The following is an 18965-nucleotide window of genomic DNA, read 5'->3' on the forward strand; positions in this document are numbered from 1 at the left end:
GTCTGACACTAGTTGTGTGACCCTGGACAAGTCATTTGCCCTTTAAGGCTTAGTTTTTTCATCAGTGAGAGGTTACAATAGCACCTATCTTAGGGTGATTGTGAGGATCAAGTGAGAGAATTACATGTCAAGTGCTGTAAGGATGCTATTATTAGTCTTGTAGCAAAACTTTAGGCTTACTCCAAACTTAAGTGATCTTAGTGCAAAGTAAATTTACAAAATTGTGAAGATCATTTTAGAAAAATTAAAGGTGTAGAGATGACTTTTCAAACTTAATTTTAATATGCAGCTCAAATGTAGGATTAGTAAAACTTGTATACAATTCTCCTGACTAATCATTAATCCAAGTTCACAAAACATTTCTAACAAATACTCAGCAAAATGTGTGTTAAAAAGTTTTTTCCCCCCATTCTTCAATGTTATGAAGAGTTTATAGCTACTTCTTAAATTTCACACACTGGGAAAAGTGCTTAAAAGAATTTCCTGAAGGCTCTCTTGCCCATTTCATATTTGAGAGAATACAGTTGTCTTTGTTATCCAGAAGAAAATTAAATCTAAATCAGAATTTGAAATAATTCTGCTTGTTTTTTCTTCTTTGAAGAGGTGGGGAATCATGGGTATGGAATGCTATATACTGCCATACATAGCTGATGTGTTTGATTGGTTTTGCTATAGATGTTTTTCTTTTCTTAAAAAATCTTGATTTGGAAATAAAGGTAATACAAAAAGACATAAATTAAGATTTTTTAAAAAGGTAGTGCTTGAATTTTATTCTTGGGTTCATTATTTTAAAAAATATTAACTATCCCACTTGTCTTTTAAGTAGATGACCTCAGCTCACTATATGATCCAATCTCAAATTTGAAAGGACATAGCAGTGAAATGACTTGTCTAAGGTCACACACACATCAAGGGTGTAGGCCATAATTTTTCATATTTTCTTACTTGGTTCTCAGGACAGTTATGATACATCCTCATAATGTGCTGAGCAGAAGTTTTTTTTTTTTTTGCTTTTTGGAGGGCAATTGGGGTTAAGTGACTTGCCCAAGGTCACACGGCTAGTTTTTGTGTGTTGTGTCTGAGGCAGGATTTGAACTCAGGTCCTCCTGACTCCAGGGCCAGTGCTATATCCACTGTGCCACCTGGCTGCCCTGAGGAGAACATAATTGAAAGTTGGTATTATGATAAATCACATGATATGACTGTTCAAGACAGAGGAGAAATTTAGAGATGAGGGTCACAGGGTTAGTTATTGATGAAGTGGATGGGACAAGAAACTGAGCAGGACTTTTAACCCTCATTCTTTCATGTAATTATTTCTGTATGTAAATGCATCTTACCTAACCCTGCTTTCTGAAAGGCCAATGGAATGGTATTTGGTTGTTATAAAACCAGAATCACTTTCAAATACAGAACTCGAGGTACAAAGGAACTGGATTTTCCTATCAATATTAACAACTAATTCTTTAGGATCCATTAATCAATCACTTAAAATGCCACATACGACTACAAATTTTTCCTATTGGTGTTCTTGTAATGCCTAAAGAGTCTAAGTAATTCTCTGTGGTGGGCAGCGGCGTACTTTAGTAGAAAGGGCAAGATGTCAGTTCCCTTAGTTCTAGCTCCAGGCTCTGCCATTGTTAGCATTTAACTCTTCTGGGTCTCAATTTTCTGTCAAGTACACTATAGACTGGTTATACCATACAGATGAACTAATGGATGTGAAAGCGCTTTGGAAAGAAAAGTCATAAGACTAATGGAAGATAATAGTAACTTACATTGACAGGTTTGTAAATTGTTTAATATACATTATCTCATTTCATTCTCATAATGTCTCTATGAGATAAAGTACTATGGGTATTATCATCTCCACTGTACAGCAGGAGAAACTAGAACTCAGAAAGGTTCAGTGACGTGCCTACAACGTGTAAAGATGTGTGAAAAGCAAGGATTGCAAACTAGTTTTCTTCTGACTCCAAGCCCACAGCTCTTTTCATTACAACACTCTGAACAGCACTTTTGTTTATTGATTTAACTTCAAGTATACTGAAATAAATGAATATAAACACATTGCAACCTCTAAAGCCATGTAAAACCCGAAGGCATTAAAATTTATTAAATGATGCAATAACAACAGTCTTTATTTACAATAGCATTATTTAACATCAAATAAGCAAATAGCATCAGCAAAGCAATATTAACTTGCATAAATGTATTTAAAATTTCTCTGAATATATCTACCTTTGCATAAACTGCTCACACTAGAAATACAAACATCAATGCAGGTGAACAAGGTGATGTTCAGAGTCAACTCCGTTTTGAAAGTAAATCACAACCCAAACATTGTAAGCTTTCTCCTGAAGAACCATAGTTAATATATTGCTTAATTTTACCCTTGTATAATCTTTTCATATACACACATTTCAGATGCAACTTCATGAGGAACTGTACAAATAAAACCCACAAATGACAAAGAAAAAAAGGACAGTTAAATGTTTGAAGAAATGTGTCATCATCACTGTTTCACAACATAAAGGAAAGTGATGATGCACTTATTCCAAAATTGTACACAATTCACTATACAAATATAATACATCAGACAGCTATGTAGGAATATACAAGACTTAAAAACAGATCTAAGGCATTATGCTAGATTTTAGCATTTTGAGGTTCTTGCACATAGCTTTTACCTGTAGTATGAAACTTAAAAGGTTTTGTTTTAGTCTATAAAGAAACACCAGGGAGAAAATTCTAATTCAAATCAAAGCCACTACAGTAATTTTCTTCTGTGCACAGAATGCTTTTGCTCTTAGGCAGCACACTACCATACAAATACTAGAAAACTTTAAATTCACACCAACAATTAGTTAATGGCTTAAGTTGCATTTCAAAACTGATTGTGTATCTTTGGGTTCTGCAAGTGGAACTAACTGTGCCACCCATTTCACGTGTTAAGCCCAGACGAACTCCATTTTTAAACACAGATTAAAAATTGTATTATATAAACTGCAAAAACATTGCTTTCATTTAATACAGGCCAAAAAAGATAGCAGAAGAGGGGGTGGGGGCAATATTTTCAACTTTGAGTGCAAACAAATTAATTCATCGTAATAAAACAGCTCACTTCACTTTTTAAACTCACCACATTACATGAACACTTAAATGGGTCAAACAACCAAGTTTTATGTATGTATACTTTTCACATTACGTGTTCTTCACATTTAGTAATATAGTAGAACACTGATTATTTGTTCTATTAAACAAAAACCAAGTACGCTGTCAAACAAATTTACTGTGTATAGAATGGGAAATACTGATAATGAAGGGAATGGATTTGGCTTTAATTTTCCTGTTTGAGTATGATCAATATGATCAGATGATTCCTTCACTCAATTTTTTTCCTCAATTCCATGGAAAGCAAAGCTCCATTATTTGATCTGAGCCACACGATTACATACAATCTCTTTACCTTCAAAAGAGCAATGGTTATGAAACAGCCTAATTTGCAAACAAAACAGGCCTGCAGGTTTATCAGGATTGGAACCAATGTAACAATGAAATTGGCAATCCATTAATTAGCAAAAAGAGAACCTCTCATGGACGGCATCAACTGAAAAAGGAACTGTATGCCCCACCCCCCCCAAAGAAAAAAGATCAAAACCCCATTTCCTCTTGGGTCATGTGAAACAAAAATTCTTTTCATTCTATAAATAAGGTTTTAAACTGGTCACATTAATGAAGATGTACTACAAATCTCATTATTATCAACGAGGTCATGGAGTTCAGGGCCAACTGCTGCTTACCTTCCTATCTCAGCTAGACAATCCAATGGCTTGACTAAAGCTCACTCTTTCCAGCGGGACATAAGAAGTGGTGACCTCTCCAAGGTACTGATCCCTAAGCCACCTCCCTGTATCTTTAATATCTCCCTCAATCAGAAACAAATGTATTGAAATGCAGAATTCCAGAAAATTTCTTCAGTGTGGACCAACACTTTGGGACTGTCTTTATCATCTCTTTGGGCTTATATCTCACTATATACTTTCCCTATTTTCACATTATATAGAGAGATATAAATATAATAGGGGTAATTTTCACCTGGCCAGATAATCAAATTCCAAGGAAAAACTCCTTTGTTCCTAAAAGGTCTGGCTAATAGGATATAAAATGCACTGCATTTTAGACATCAAAAAAAGACATTATTCTGAAGGTGAAATAAGAAAGTATTTTTGTCAGGGATTGGGGAAGAAATAGCTCCCCCAAAGCCTCCAGTTTCTTGGTATTCAGCCTTCAGAAACTGAAGCCAGTTAGTAAAAGGTTACTCATGCACCACAGTGGGCAAGAAAAACCACCATAAAAGTGGTAGGCTTTAGTAACATAGTTTCTCTAAGATTTATTAAGAAAGAATTATAAACATATAAAAATCAAGAATTGGTTCCTACAGTGGCTGCATATCATATAGATTAGATAAATGATTTATGAGCAGAATCACAAGGTTTAGAAAATAAAAAGTCTTAAGCCTACAAATTAGGTCTATTCAAGGCATTGGGATCCTTTACAAAACACCTTTAGGAGACACATTGCTATGAAGATCTCTAATTTAATACTGAAGTACCTCATTTTGAATCAATTCCACAACATGTATATCTCACAAAAAAAAAATCATACAATTAAAACGCTTAAGTTCTCAACTTAAATTATTGCTTGTTTACATAGAAACTGGATTTCATGTACCTTACAAAACTTCAGCTTAATCAGCGAGGCTAAGAAACAAAATAAAAACACATGATGATGACAGCTAAATTTGTAGTGATCTCTGCCATAAATTCTGAACACACTGTTTTTTACCTTCCCTGTCCCCTCCACCCCCACCCCCACCCCATTTCCCACCCTACACCTCCCCCAATACTGTAGGCCAGGGGAGTTTGAGAACAGGAATGAATATACTTCACAGAGGTGCCTGTCCTGGTTTTCTGAAATTTAGGATTCAGCAGTGGGCGGGCACATGATAGGCTGCTGGCACCTATTCAAACACCTAATGACATGTAAGGGCTGACCTGGTTTCTTCCCTACAGTGGGTTGGGGGTAGGGCCTTTTAGGGGTAAAGAAGATCTCAAAGCCAGAATAATGCATATTAATTCAAGTGGATTTAAAAGATCTCTAAACCAAGTCTATAGATAACTTAATTGGGTGGGGTCAGGTGGGGAGTAGAAGAGAAAAACAGACATTTCTTCTGGCTTCATGATTTCTGTGAGATGGCTGGTTTTCTATTATAGAAAAAAAGGAAAATACTTCTAAATATGAAGAGCCTGACCATAGACTCTTTGCTGCCTGTTGGGTGAATGGAAACCCATTCCGGAAGGAGCCTTAGCGCTTTCAAAAAGGTCTAGCTATTTTCTAAGACCTTTTGTAAATTGATCAACTTAACAGGCATCTCTGTGCATACAGCGCCATCCCCAGTGACTGCCCTGCTTCTTTCCCAAATTGCAGACTTCAGCTTAAAACGCGGCTTCCCAAATGAAACCACAATTCTTTGCACCAGACTGATTAGCCAGGGAAAATCAAGTGAGAAACCAGTGTCTAGAACCAAACAGGAACAGAACAAGAGCATGGTTGTTTTCCTTAAATACATACATTTAAATACATTCAATCTGACATGGTTATGAAAATTGCCTGTCAACATTGACTTCGCAGGAGAGATCTAAGTTGCACTAAGGTGAATGCAGTGAACAGACTGAGCAATGTCTGTACGCGAGCTTCAGACTGTCAAAGAGGCTGCTCCTCCTGCAACAGCCGTTTTGACTCCGCTTTGGGAATCAGCTGAGTCCTATCTGTAGTTATGATGAAGCTGAACTCGCTCCAGCAAAACTGCAGGTCAGCTGGGTCAAAACAAAGGCAGCCAGCTCTTCAAACTGGTAAGAGCCCAGGTAGCCGGAGAAAGAAAGAGCCATCAGCAGCCTTTAGGGTCAGCAATATTTCTGTGAGAAGAGAAAGAAAGACTCATGAAATATTTTTGGTAACCAATGGCATCAAGTTCAGCAGAAAGACATTCAAACATGAGGCTATTTCCCCAAATACAAACTATCACCAAGGCAGAAAATTGGGATGAGCTGTAAAATGGAAGACTAAGCTTTTCCTTTTTTATATGCCCCATAAATATAGAAGCAACTTATACATATGAAACAGTTCAAGGGTTATTGCAAAAGATAAAGAACAGAAAAATGGCTGAGAGGGTTGGTTAAAGTCTACCAAGGGGCTTGTTTCTAGTGATTGTTAGGAAAAATCCTACCTTGAAACTGTTTCCCCAGTAATTATGTTTAGATTTAGAAGTTTGAGCCAACATAGTATAGTCAGGAAAGCACTCAGACAAAACCTGGGTTCAAAATCTGCCTCTGTCTGAGCATACCACATGAGTTTATTGAGGCAGTTTCCTCATCTAAAAAAATGAGTTCATTCCTGTAGTAACTATATTATAAAGTTGTTGTGAGAAATGAGGCAATGCGTATAAGGCATTTTATAAACACTGAAGCACTACGTACACATCAGCAATAATTACCCTGCCAGACAATGTGCTAAGGGCTTTTACAAATACAATTTTATTTGATCCTCACAGAAATCCTGAGAGGTAGGTGCTATTAATTTTCCTATTTTACAGTTGAAGAAACCAAGGCAAATAGAGATGAAATGACTTGCCCAAGGTCACATGGGTACTACATGTTTGAGGTCAGATCTGAACTTAGGTCTTCCTGATTTTAGGCCTAGGGCTCTATTTATAGCATCACCTCAGGACTTTAAAAAGAGAGGACTGTTCTAAGACAAGAAACATGTACTATATGTAAAAAATGCATACTAGTACCAGGCTTTGGAGATTAGAAAGAAAAAAAACCTCAGTCCCCCAAAGGTGCTTCCATATTAACAGGAGATGTATCATGTAAACAGCTAGGCATATATACAAGACAACGACAGAGTAAATTGAGGTTAATTTCAGAGAGGAAGAGGCAAACAGTTAGGGGAGGGGGGGGGCCTCAGAATGAGTCTTAAAGGAAGCCTTGAGAAGGGAGAACATTTCAGATTTGGGGAGAGAGAAGATGGAGTACTGTGTGTTAGGAACAGTGTAGCTGGGTCACAGACAGTGAGGGGAAGGGAAGAGGACAATTCAGAGGTATTTATCTTCTGTCAGAAAGGGGTCAGGTTATGAAGAACTTTAAATGCCAAACAGAAGACTTCACTGAGTGGGGAGAGAATGACATGATCAGATCTATACTTTAAAAAAATCCCCTTAGGAACTGGGTAAAGGGTGGACTGTCCTGTTAGGGGAAATAGGGAGACCATGCAGAAGGCTACTGCAGGTCCAAATAAGAAGCTGTGTGAATGGACAGAAGGGGATGAGAGATGCCGAGAAGGTAGAAATGACCAGATCTGGCAGCTTGTGGGATGAGAGTGGGAATTTGAGGATGACACTGAGGCTGTAAGCCTCAGTAAATGAGAGGATGGTGGTGTCTTCAACAGTAACAGAGAAGTTCAGAAGAGGGAAGAATTTGAGGGAAGAATAATGACTTCTGCTTTGGAGAGGTTGAATTTGAGATGCATATAAGGTATCCAGATTCAAGTCACCAAAAAGGCAAGTGGTGATATAGGGCTATTGCTCAGGAGGAAAATTAGGGCTGGATATAAAAACCTCTGAATTAGTATCCATAAAGATGATAACAGAACCCGTGAGAGCTGATAAGAACATTAAGTGAGACAGTAAAGAGAGAAAAGAGAAGAGGGTCCAAAAAAGAGCCGTGAAGGACATGCACAGCTAATGGTGTGAAAAGGGATGAAGACAGCAAAGGAAATAGAAGAAATGGTTGGATGGGAAGGGGGACAACCAGGATGGAATAGTGTTACAAAAAAACAAGAGAGAGAGAGAACAGTGTCAAAGACTACAGAGAAGTCAAGAAGGATTGACCAAAAAGGCCATTAGATTTGGAAATTATGATACAATTAATTACATATAATATAATTAATAACTTTGGAGATGACACTTTCAGTTGAATGATGATGAGACTGAAGAAAGTTTAGAAGCAAATGAGAGGAAAGAAAGTAAAGGTACTGATTATAATTAAGTTTTCTAAAGGCATGTTAGGATAAAATTCGGGTGTTTTTTTTTTTTTAAAAGGATGCTTGATTTTTTAGGTAGTAGAGAAGCCAGTAGATAAGAATGAAGATAAGAGAGTGAGTAGGGGAATATTTCAGTTTAGTTCAATGAACATTTATTAAATGCCTATTCTCTGCCAGGCACTGTATCCCTGAGGACACAAATAAGAAAAAGACAGTCCCTGCCCTTAAGGAGCTTACAATCTAATGGGAGAAGAAAGTGGGGGCAATCTTATGGAGAAGATGGGAAGGGATTAAGGGCTAATATAGAGGGGTTGGCCTTGGCAAGGGGAAGGATCACCTCTTGATCAGAGGTCACAGTTAAGGAGGAGAGAGTGGGGGGTGATGTGAGAGAAGGGGAACTCTTGATGAATGGCCACAATTTTTGCAGAGAAGTAGAAGTGAGTGAGATATAGGGGCAGGGAGGTGGCACAGTGGATAGAGAGCTGGGCCTGGAGTTAAGAAGATTCATCCTGAATTAAAATTGGACCTTAGACACTTGCTAGCTGTGTGACCCTGGACAAATCACTTCACCCTGTTTGACTCAGTTTCCTTATCTGTAAAATGAGCTGGAAAAGGAAATGGCAAATCATTCCAGGGTCTTTGCCAAGAAAACCCCACATGGGGTCACGAAGAGTCAAACATGACTGAAAACGACTGAATAAAGTTCCTCAGCTGAGAAGTTTGGATCATGGGTTACTGTGGGAAGTTTGAGAAAAGAGGGTTTGAAAAAGCTGTTTATAGAGAAATAAGATGGTTCATCAATTAGGGAGGACAGAATTGCAATGAAGGCCCAGTTGAGATTATGTATCAAATCTGTAGACACACCCATAAATTACAGTGGTCACAAGGGGTTCTAGAGTAATCTCAATGATACTTCGACTTTCTCATAAGCATTCAGAGACATCCATCTGAAATTCCTCACCAAATGAAAACAGCTCCATCAAAATATTAAATGGCATTTTACAAACTTGCTTTTCTGTAATGTAAAGTTGGAAATTTGCTACTTTAATGGTCTAGGAATCTATTAGTTTGGGCTAACTAACATTTAACTGTAATGTAACACTTATTATAAATATATTTCTCTGATTGAAATGTGAAGGAAAAAAGCCTCTGTTCTGTAGTCATTTTGAAAAAATAGTTCCTCTGTAAAATATTTATATCCCATCAACTTGATGGCTAATAGCTATATGGAGGCAGCACAGGAGAGTAGACACAGAGATGGTTTTGGAAGGGATTCAGTGTCACTTCGGTCACCTAAGGTTGTGTTATACCTGGTAAATCACTACACCTCTCATTACCCCCAGTCATCTTTAAGATCATAAGTTACTGAAGCCCTGATTGATAAGGGGAGTTTCCTCACCAGGGGTACCGTACATTATAAAAAAATTAGAGGTCTGGACCTGACCCATTCCCCAAAACTTTACTGAGGGTAAAAAGCTTACTGCTGTATTCCCTAAACATGGAGAGAAAGCAATCAAGCTATTAGACATGGCTAAGGAAACAGCAATTAGCACATTATTTTATTATAAACCCCCAAGACTGACAATAAAGCACATTTATTGGGTATTGATTCCATAACCCTAGGGTGATTGATACAAATGTGCCTTCTTTATGCAACATAAGAGAAAATGAATAATTGTGTGTACCATTAATTTTGGTAAACAGAATTTATATTTTAAATGTAATTTTTTAAGGGTCAGGAATTTGTCATTTAAACCAATGTGTTGAAATAATTTTTAAATCACAGAATCCTCCTGTAAAAATAAATAGTAACTTTCTTATTGGGAAATCTAAACACACATAGACTGACTTGGTCTAATTTTACCAATGATTGCATTACTCAGTGAATAATAAACACGTTTCAGTAATATCTAGAATTTAACAGTATAAGAATGCCAACATTCATACCAGCAACATATTCTGCTTCGAAGATATATAAAATGAAGGTTAGTGAATAAAATTCTTGCTGCCAACACTGTAATGTACAGATGACAAGTACAAAGTCACTTAGGAGGCTTTCTTTGTATATTATGGGGGTGAGGGAAGGAATACAGAAGGCATTTCAATGTGAGATTGTCAGAGCCATTACAATCAACATAAAATGAAGTACAGATAATGAAAGGAACAGTCAAGTAGGAGATGAGAAAGAAAAGCAGAAGAGATTGATAAAGTTCAGACCAAGGTAAAACTAGGTGATAGCACTTAGCAAAGTTTAACTAAATTAGTTCCATCAGCAGTCATATGCAAAAGTAAGAAGCTTTAAATTAGAACAGATTCACTAAGCTCTTGGATTTTGAATGGAAAGGAATTCCAGAAGCCTGTCCCTTCATTTTCACAAGAAACCCAGGTAGGGTTTGAACAAGTCTTCTTGTTCAAAGACTCCAGGTGCAGGACTTTAACCACAACTACTGACTCTCACTATTCAAATAGAAGCTGCTGCTTGGGTTTTTTTTTTTTTTTTGGTCTGATGCTACGGTTTATTTTTCCTAAGGGCAGCGAGGGCAGAATGGATGGAGCAGAGGGCCGGGAGTCAGACTCTTCTTCCCGAGTTCACACCTGGCCTCAGGTGAGCGGGTCACTTAACCCCATTTGCCTCAGTTTCCTCACCTCGTAAAACGAGCTGCGCACAGGTGACCATGTACCCGCAGCGGCTACCGGGTGGACGGGGAAACAGGCGGGGGGCGAAGCCGGCCGGGGCCGGGGCCGGGGCCAGGCTCGCCAAGCAGGCTTGGAGCGGCGGGAGCCCGTGGGGGGCCCAGGATCCGCTGGACCTCGGGCAGCCACAAGGATGGCCAGGGTCCCCTCCAGCCCCATCGCACGCCCCCTGCTGGCCATGGGAGGGAGTGAAGGGACGACAGCAGCTGGGGACCTGGAGGTGGACTCTGTGTCCCCCTGGGGACCAAAGGAGAAGTAAGTCCTCCGGGCCAACCTGGCTTCCTCTTTGGGGGCCGGGGGAGACACCCGAGGCAGAAGAGCCCACTGAGCAGAGAAGACCCGGGGGGTGGCCTCTGATTGGCAAGCTAGGCGGGAGCTGGCCTCTGATTGGCTGAGAACTCTGGCTCCGGCTTTGAGCGGACCTGTTCCCGCTCTTTACCATTCTGGCTTGCGGGCGGCGGGGGAGCGTGAGGGGTGGGGGCGTTGTGAGCCCGGGACACGACTCAGCGCCCGAGGGGGAAGAAAAGCCATCCTGACGGGGAGACTGGGCATGTGCACAGGCGGCACCAACCCATTTGTCCGTGGGTGGGTGGGGAATAGGGGCGGAGTTGCTGCTTGTTATCTGAACATAAGAATTCAAAAACATTTTTAAAGTGCACAATAAGGTATCTATGTGGATCTGAGGCTGACTGAAATAAACATGAGAGGAAAGGCTGAATACTAGAAAAATAACTAAGCATTACAGAGCGATCCAGTGTTTAAAGCCTGTGTTTAATTTACAGCTTATGATGGCAAATCTGAAATAATATTTGGTTTTTCATCTGGTTTTGAACATCCAAATTTTGTGTAGTTTAGGTTTGGCCAGCCCTCAGCATTCACGCATAAGGCCATTTATATTCTCTTCATCCATATTCAATCATCAGTCAGCAAACATTCATGAAGTGCCAATTATGTGGCAAGCATTGCTAAGCCCTGGGGATACAAAAGGAAGCAAAAGACAGTCCTTGCCCTCAAGGAGCTCACAATTGAATGGGAAAGACATGAAAACAAATACATACAAAATAAAAAAAATATATATATATATATATATCCATGTGGACGCGCACACATACACGAAAAGCTATATACAGGAAAAATACAGAATAATTAAGAGAGGGAAGGTACTACTAGAATTAAGAAGGGTTGGGAAAATTTCCTGTAAAAGATGAAATTTTAGTTGGCAGTTAAAATAAAGCCAGGGAAGTCAGTAGGTGAAGCTGCAGAAGGAGGGAATTCCAGGCATGGGGAACAGCCAGAGAAAATGCCTAGAACCAAAAGATGGAGTGTATGAGAGAAAGTCAGGCCAGTGTCACAAGATCAAAGAAGGTGTAAGAAGACTGGAAAGAGAGGAGAGGGCTGGGTGATGAAGGAATTTCAATGTCTAAGACAGCATTTGTATTTGATCCTGTAGGTGACAGGGAACCACTGGAGTTCCTCGAGCTAGGGAACGCCATGGTAGGACCTATGCTTTAGGAAAATCACTTTAGTGGCTGAATGGAGGATGGATTGCAGTAGGGAGAGTCTATAGAGGCAGACAGACCCACCAGCAGGCTACTGCAGTAATCCAGGCATGAGAGAAAGAGGGCCTGCACCAGAGAGAGGGGTGGAAGGGTCAGAGGAGAAAGGGGGGCATATTGGAAAGATGTTGCAAAACTGAAAATGACAGGCTTTAGCAACAGATTGGATGTATGAAGAAAAAGGGAGAGGAATTCAGATGATTCCCACTGAGGGACTAGAAGGATGGTGGTGTCCTCTATAGCTCTCTACATTTTTTTAAAAAAAGATCCCAATATTTATTAGAATGGATAGTTTTGGAATTTTAAGCTTCATGCTGAGGAAAGTTAAAATAACTGACATGCATAAGGGAAGGTAGGAGGTGAGGGAGGATTTAGATGGAAAAATAGTAACTTCCATTTTGGACATACTGAGTTTAAGATGTCTGTCTGCTGGACAACCAGTTTGAGATGTCTGGAAGGTAGAGATGTGAGACTGGAGGTCAACAGAAAACTTAGGGCAGAATGGGTAGATTTGAGAATCATCAGCAGAGAGAGAATAATTAAATCCACTGGAGCCGATGAGATCAGCTGAAGTAGTGCAGAGGGAGAAAAGGACCCAGGATGGAACCCTGAGAGGCACGGACAAGTACTAGGTAGAGGCCACATTCTGGAGGAGGAAGCAGGAAAGGAAGAAGAGAAGGCGCACCAAGATAGGCAGGAGGAAAACTGGGAGAGTGGGGTCCTGAAAAGCTGGGGGGTGGCGGGGAGGGGAACCTGGGAAAGGCCTCCTGGAAGGAAGTCAAGAAAACTGAAGGGCAGAGTTGAGGAGGGAGAGTATTGCAGGCCTGGAAACGGTGCATGTGTGTGGGAGGAACACGAAGTTGTTGGGTCATAGTGTGTGTGAAGGGGAGGGAGTAAAACATGATAAGACTGGAGAGGTAGGAAGGGGTCAGGTTCTACAGAGCTTCAAAATGCCAAACAGAGGGATTTATACTTGCTTCTAGAGAGCCATGGGGCTCATGAACTGCGGATGTTGGCAGGAGGCTGGTAGGGGTGGAAGAGGATGTGTGTGTGTGTGTGTGTGTGTGTGTCTCATGGTCAGAACTATTCTTTGGACACATCCCTTTGGCAGTGAGGGGAGGATAGACTGGACTGAGTAAAGACCTGAGGCAGGGAGACTGACCAGAAGTCTATGGAGATACTCTAGGAGTAGAGGTGAAAAGAGGCTGTACCAGGAGGGAAGAGAAGGGGACCCAGTTGTTGTGAAGATAGAAATTACAAGCCTGGGCAACAGACTGGCTGTGTGGAGTGAATCCAAAGAAGAAATTGACATTATGAGCCTGGGTGACTGGGACGATGGTAGTACCCTCTATGCTAAAAGAAAATTCTAGAAGAGGGAAAGGGTTTTTGGGAAAAGATAATAAATTCTGTTTTGGACCTATTCATTATGAAATGCTTATAGGGTATCCAGTCTGAAAAGTCCAAGAGGCCATTGGTGATGAGAGACTAGAGTTCAGGAGAGAAAGGCTGGCAATCACCTGTGTAAAGATAACAATCCATGGGAGCTGATGAGATACCAAATCAACATAAAATAAAGAAGGGCTTCTCAATGTGTGTGTGCGTGCTTGCGTGTGTGTGAAAGATGGACACCACTGGCAGTCTACTGAAACCCCTTCCATAACAATGTTTTTTAATGCATAAAATACATAGGATTTTTACAAAGGAAATCAATTATACTGAAAGTTATGAAAAGCTTAAAAAAAAAGTTCCCAGACCTCAGATTAAAGAATCTCTGAAATAGGGTAGGACCAGGTTTTCTAGGGGGCTCTCACTTTGGGAATGGATTTCTCCATCAGCTGTGTTTCTGTCTGGCCTTCGCCAGCATGCAATTACCTTCTCTCTCCCCAATTCCTTCGGCATTTTGCTTCTTGTTTACGCATTTTCCTCTCTAGTTAGAACGCAAGATTCTTGAAAGGAAGGGGTTGTCATTAAAAAATTTTTTTTGCTCATACTTGTATCCTAGTGATTAGTAGTGTCTGGAGAGAAGACTGTCCAGGAGAAGAGAGTGATAAAGTGTCAAAGGCTGCAGAGAGATCAAGAAGGATGAGTAAGAAAAGGACATTATATTTGACAACTAAGGGATCACTGGTAACTTTGGAGAAAGGAGTTTTGGTTAGATGATGAGGCTGGAAGCCAGATTGTAGAAGGTTTAGAAGTGAGAGGAGAGGAAGTAGAAGCATCAATTGTAGATGTCTTTCTTGAAGAGGTTAGTCAAGAAGAGGAAGAGATGAGGCTGTCTTTTTTTTTTTTGTAAATGATGAGGGAAGACACAGGTGCGTTTGTAGGCAATAGGGAAGGAACACAGTCGTTAGGGAGAGACTGAAGACTGGAGAGAGGAGGGATGATAAAGAGGACAATCTGTTGGAGCAGATGAGATGGGACTGGAATAAGGACACATGTGGAAGGGCTTGTCTTGTTGAGGAGGAGGGCCATCTCTTCACGAGAGATTATAGTCTCACACCAACCTGAAGAAAAGGTGCTTACGACTGTTCTCCTTTTCCATAAGCAAACTGAAGCTCACAGAGGTTATTTGCCCACAGTCACATCGCTTTTAAGTGTCAGAGGCCAGGTAAGAATAAGAACCCATGTTTTCCTGACTCCAAATCTGGCTTTCTATCCTCTTCACTGTGCTGCCCCCCAAGACTGAAATTATGCACCAGAATGGCTGTACATACATATTTAACCACATACTTGTGTGACTTTGTTAATACGGGTACTCTCTTCACCAAGAGAATACTGAAATTCTCTATAACTTAAAGAGATCTTGCAAGAGTTGCTACAGCTGAAAAAATTCATTACCCTAAGTCATCTTCTCACTAAAGCTGACTAGAGGGGACCTCCTGTTGCAGAGCCTGTGAGAGCTTATATTTTGGCATGAAGAACTCAGGGTCACCTCCATGTCATGATAACCAGACATCAGAACAGGCTAGGGTAAGTGTCTATCCATATGCAATTATATACATATTTATGTGGATGCAGATATGTAGACAGTGAAATGTTTAATAGCTGGTCATGGAATGAGAAGACCCAGGTTCATACCCTGCCTCTGACACATAATAGCTGTGTGACCACAGATGAGGAGATATCTCACAGTATCGCTGCCAACTCTCTAAGACTCTCAGGTTACAGAGAAATTGCTGATCTTCAGCTGCAGAAGGTTCTTAATACTGATGAAATCACAAGTCAGGACCAAAAGTTATATGAACATGTATAATGCATACAATGCACAGAGAATATTTGTAAGCATAAACACAGAACATTTTCTAGGCTAGGAATAGTAGTTTTTCTTTTTTTCTGTTTTAAGTAAACAGAAACAACTTAGAGAAGTCATACCATGTGCTATTAAAGCTTGGTACAGATCTCTTCATCATTAGGTTTCCAAACTAGAATACTACCCCCCCAAAACAAAAGTTTCTGAATTTTAAAGACAATTCTTATTAAGAAAAACTTTTTGGGAAGGGTAGGTCTCTCTACTTTTATTTATTTATTTTTGGTTTCAATTTAATTCTATTATTATTTTTGAATTCTTTTCCTCCTACCTGCTTCACCCACTGAGAAAGCAAGGAAAACAAAACTTGTGAGAAATACAAAACAGACAAAACAAATTCCCACACTAGCCATGTACAAAGAAAAGAAAAAGATAATTCAATCCATACTCTGAGATTATCAGCTCTCTATCTGGAGGTAGAGGTGGATAGTACATTTCATTGAGAATCCTTTGAATTGTGGCTGGTCATTGTGTTGGATCAGAGTTCCTAAGTCTTTAAAAGTTTTTTGTAATACTGTATAGATTTTTCTCTTAGTTTTGTTCATTTTACTCTGCATCAGTTAATAAAAATCTTTCCAGCATTCTCTGAAACCATCCCCTTCATCATTTCTTTTTTTTTGCTTTTTGGAGGGCAATCGGGGTTAAGTGACTTGCCCAAGGCCACACAGCTAGTTTTTGTGTTAAGTGTCTGAGGCTGCATTTGAACTTAGGTCCTCCTGACTCCAGGGCTGGCGCTCTATTCACTGAGCCACCTAGCCACCCCTTCATCATTTCTTATAGTACAGTACTAATCTATCATCTTCAAATACCATAACTTGATTAGCTAATGCCAAATGATGAGCAACATCCCACCCCCAGTTTCTAATTCTTTCCCACCATGAAAAGAAGTGCTATAAATATTTTGGTAGACATAGGTCCTTTTCCTCTTTTTTGATCTCTCTGGGATATAGATCTAGTGGTGGTATAGCTGGGTCAAAGGATATGGTATGCATACTTCAATAGCTTTTTGAGCACAATTCCAAATTGTTTTCCAGAGTGATACAGTAGTTCATAGTTACACTAACAGTATATCTATATATCTATATTTATACACACACATATACACACACATACACGTGTGTGTGTGTCTATATATATATTTACTTTTTGGAGGGGGAAAGTCAGAGCAACTGGGGTTAAGTGACTTGCCCAAGGTCACACGACTAATAAGTGTTAAGTGTCTCATGCCAGATTTGAACTCAGGTCCTCTTGACTCCAGGGCCAGTGCTCTATTCACTGTGCCACCTAGCTGCCCCAGCACTAACAGTATATTCATGTACCTATTTTGCCATAGGTCTTTAAGTATTTGTATGTGTGTGCATGAAGTGGAATCTCAGAAATGATTTTAATTTGTATTTCTTTAATTATTCTGTGATTTAGAGCATTTTTTCATATGGCTAATGAAAGTTTTGTTTTCTTCTTCTGCAAATTGCCTATTCATTTTTTTCTGACCATTTATCAGTTGCACAATGGCTCTGATTCTCCTTATTTTAAAAAAGCCACAACTCTTCCTTACTTGGCTATTGCCAAGCAATCTATAGAAGTTTCCCCTATTTAATAATCTGCTACCTAGAATATGAATTGGTTTGGTTCCAAGTTAAAATTATTCTATTGTTTTTGGAAAAAATTAAAAGTAATATATCATAAATTCCTACCTCCTTAAAAACGAAATATTATGATTCAGTAAAAGCAGACACATATATTTTCCTAACGTAACTGGTCCTTTGCTATGCCAAATAAAATTAAATGAAAACTAATAACAGATACCATATATGCCATTCTGAGTTAAAACTAGGTTTAAGTTCTATGTCACAGTTAAAAAAATTAAACATATTACATATTCAAACCATGGTATGTCATGTAAAATCCCAAGTTGTGACCAAAAAATGAAAAGCATGTAGACTTTAGATTGGGGGATGACAATATACCAATTTACATGTGAATATTTACAGCTCACTTTACTAACATAGTCATTTGTTTCTTACCCGTGATGCATCTCCCTCCTGCTTAATCATATCCATCCCAGGCAGCTGGTTTGGAAAAAGATTGCCTCCCCTCATAGCAGGGTCATTAACCTAATGGCAACAAGACAGTAAAATAGCTGAATTTAGATGGGTGTGTCAGGATTTCATAAAACTTTCTTTTCCAGAATATGAATATTAAAGTGAATGTGTGTGCATGTCTTCTAGGAGTCATTCATAACACACACATTCCCAAAAGAACTCAAGTTTTAAAATTCTAATGATATTTATCAGACAACAAATCGATGCCTCATGCTCATATGCTTTATTTCGAGGTCATCTTGTTAGATGCTCACAAGAGTCCTGTGAGGTAGGTGGGGCAGGTACTGTTATTTTCATTTTACAGAGGAGGAATCTGAGATTCGGAGATTAGAAATGACTTGCCTATGGATGAGACAGCTAGTTAGTAGAAGAGCTGAGGATGAAATCTAGGTAGAAGAGGATCATTTTTATGTTATATTAAGTTTGCTTTGCAGTTGGCTCTAACTAGACTGGTGACTCCTGTCTGAGACCCTTCAGTTACCTCATCGGTCTTATTATCTGTAACGCTTATGGAAGTTATTCACAAGCAAGTGCAAGTAAATGCAAATATCAAAAACCAAACAATTAAATTTTTTCTAAGTCTATTCTGACAGAATGATTTGTTCATTAGCATATGTAAAAACCATCAAAATGAATATTCACTGTTTGGTCACTTTTAGGGCATTCATACTAACTTTTTCCCCCCTTTTTGGAGGGGGGAAGATAGGGTAATTGGGGTTAAGTGATTTGCCTAAGGTCACACAGCTAGTTTTTGTGTTAAGTATCTGAGGCTGGATTTGAACTCAGGTCATCCTGACTCCAGAGCCCGGGCTCTATTCACTGCACCACCTAGCTGCCCCAATACTAATTTGTGATTGTGTGTGGCATTTAAACTACAGGGGATTTGAAACCAATTTGTACTACTGATAATCTTTTAAATTCCTTTTTGAACTACCTGTATGCTTATCTACTTGAGGGGGTGCTTCCCTAGAAGCCTGCTTTCTTAGAAATGTACATTTCTTCAAGTTACATCAGTTTAAATCACTTATCTATGGAAGTTTTTTATTCAATAAACATTTATTAAGCACATGTAAATAGCACTGTTAGGCAAGCATATTCCTTGTTCTCAAGGAGCTTCCAGGGGAGCATGATGGGCTGAGGGAGACATGCATGCTCACAACTTCATGACTCAATTTCTTCATGTACAAAATGAGAATCAGAGTC

The 18965-nt window shown here is 39.4% G+C and overlaps 1 protein-coding gene across 14 annotated transcripts in view; it reads right to left on the reverse strand.

The window, feature by feature from the left end:
- Positions 1–2084: 2084 nt before the first annotated feature.
- The window catches only part of NCOA2 (nuclear receptor coactivator 2), a 450248-nt gene continuing 433367 nt past the window's right edge, over positions 2085–18965 (reverse strand). For 13 of the 14 annotated variants that reach the window (XM_069100096.1, XM_069100098.1, XM_069100100.1 and 10 more), the window contains 2 exons: positions 17685–17774; positions 2085–5978 (listed from right to left, as the gene is read on the reverse strand). In XM_069100096.1, coding sequence (XP_068956197.1) covers positions 5967–5978; positions 17685–17774 — 102 coding nt within the window. In that variant the 3' untranslated portion in view covers positions 2085–5966. The remainder of the gene's footprint in view (positions 5979–17684; positions 17775–18965) is intronic. The other variant, XM_069100104.1, reaches the window with a different exon arrangement.

Source organism: Petaurus breviceps, unplaced genomic scaffold, assembly GCF_028583685.1.
Source record: "Petaurus breviceps papuanus isolate PSGF00001 unplaced genomic scaffold, PetGlider_PUasm1.0 38, whole genome shotgun sequence".
Classification (NCBI taxonomy): domain Eukaryota; kingdom Metazoa; phylum Chordata; class Mammalia; order Diprotodontia; family Petauridae; genus Petaurus; species Petaurus breviceps.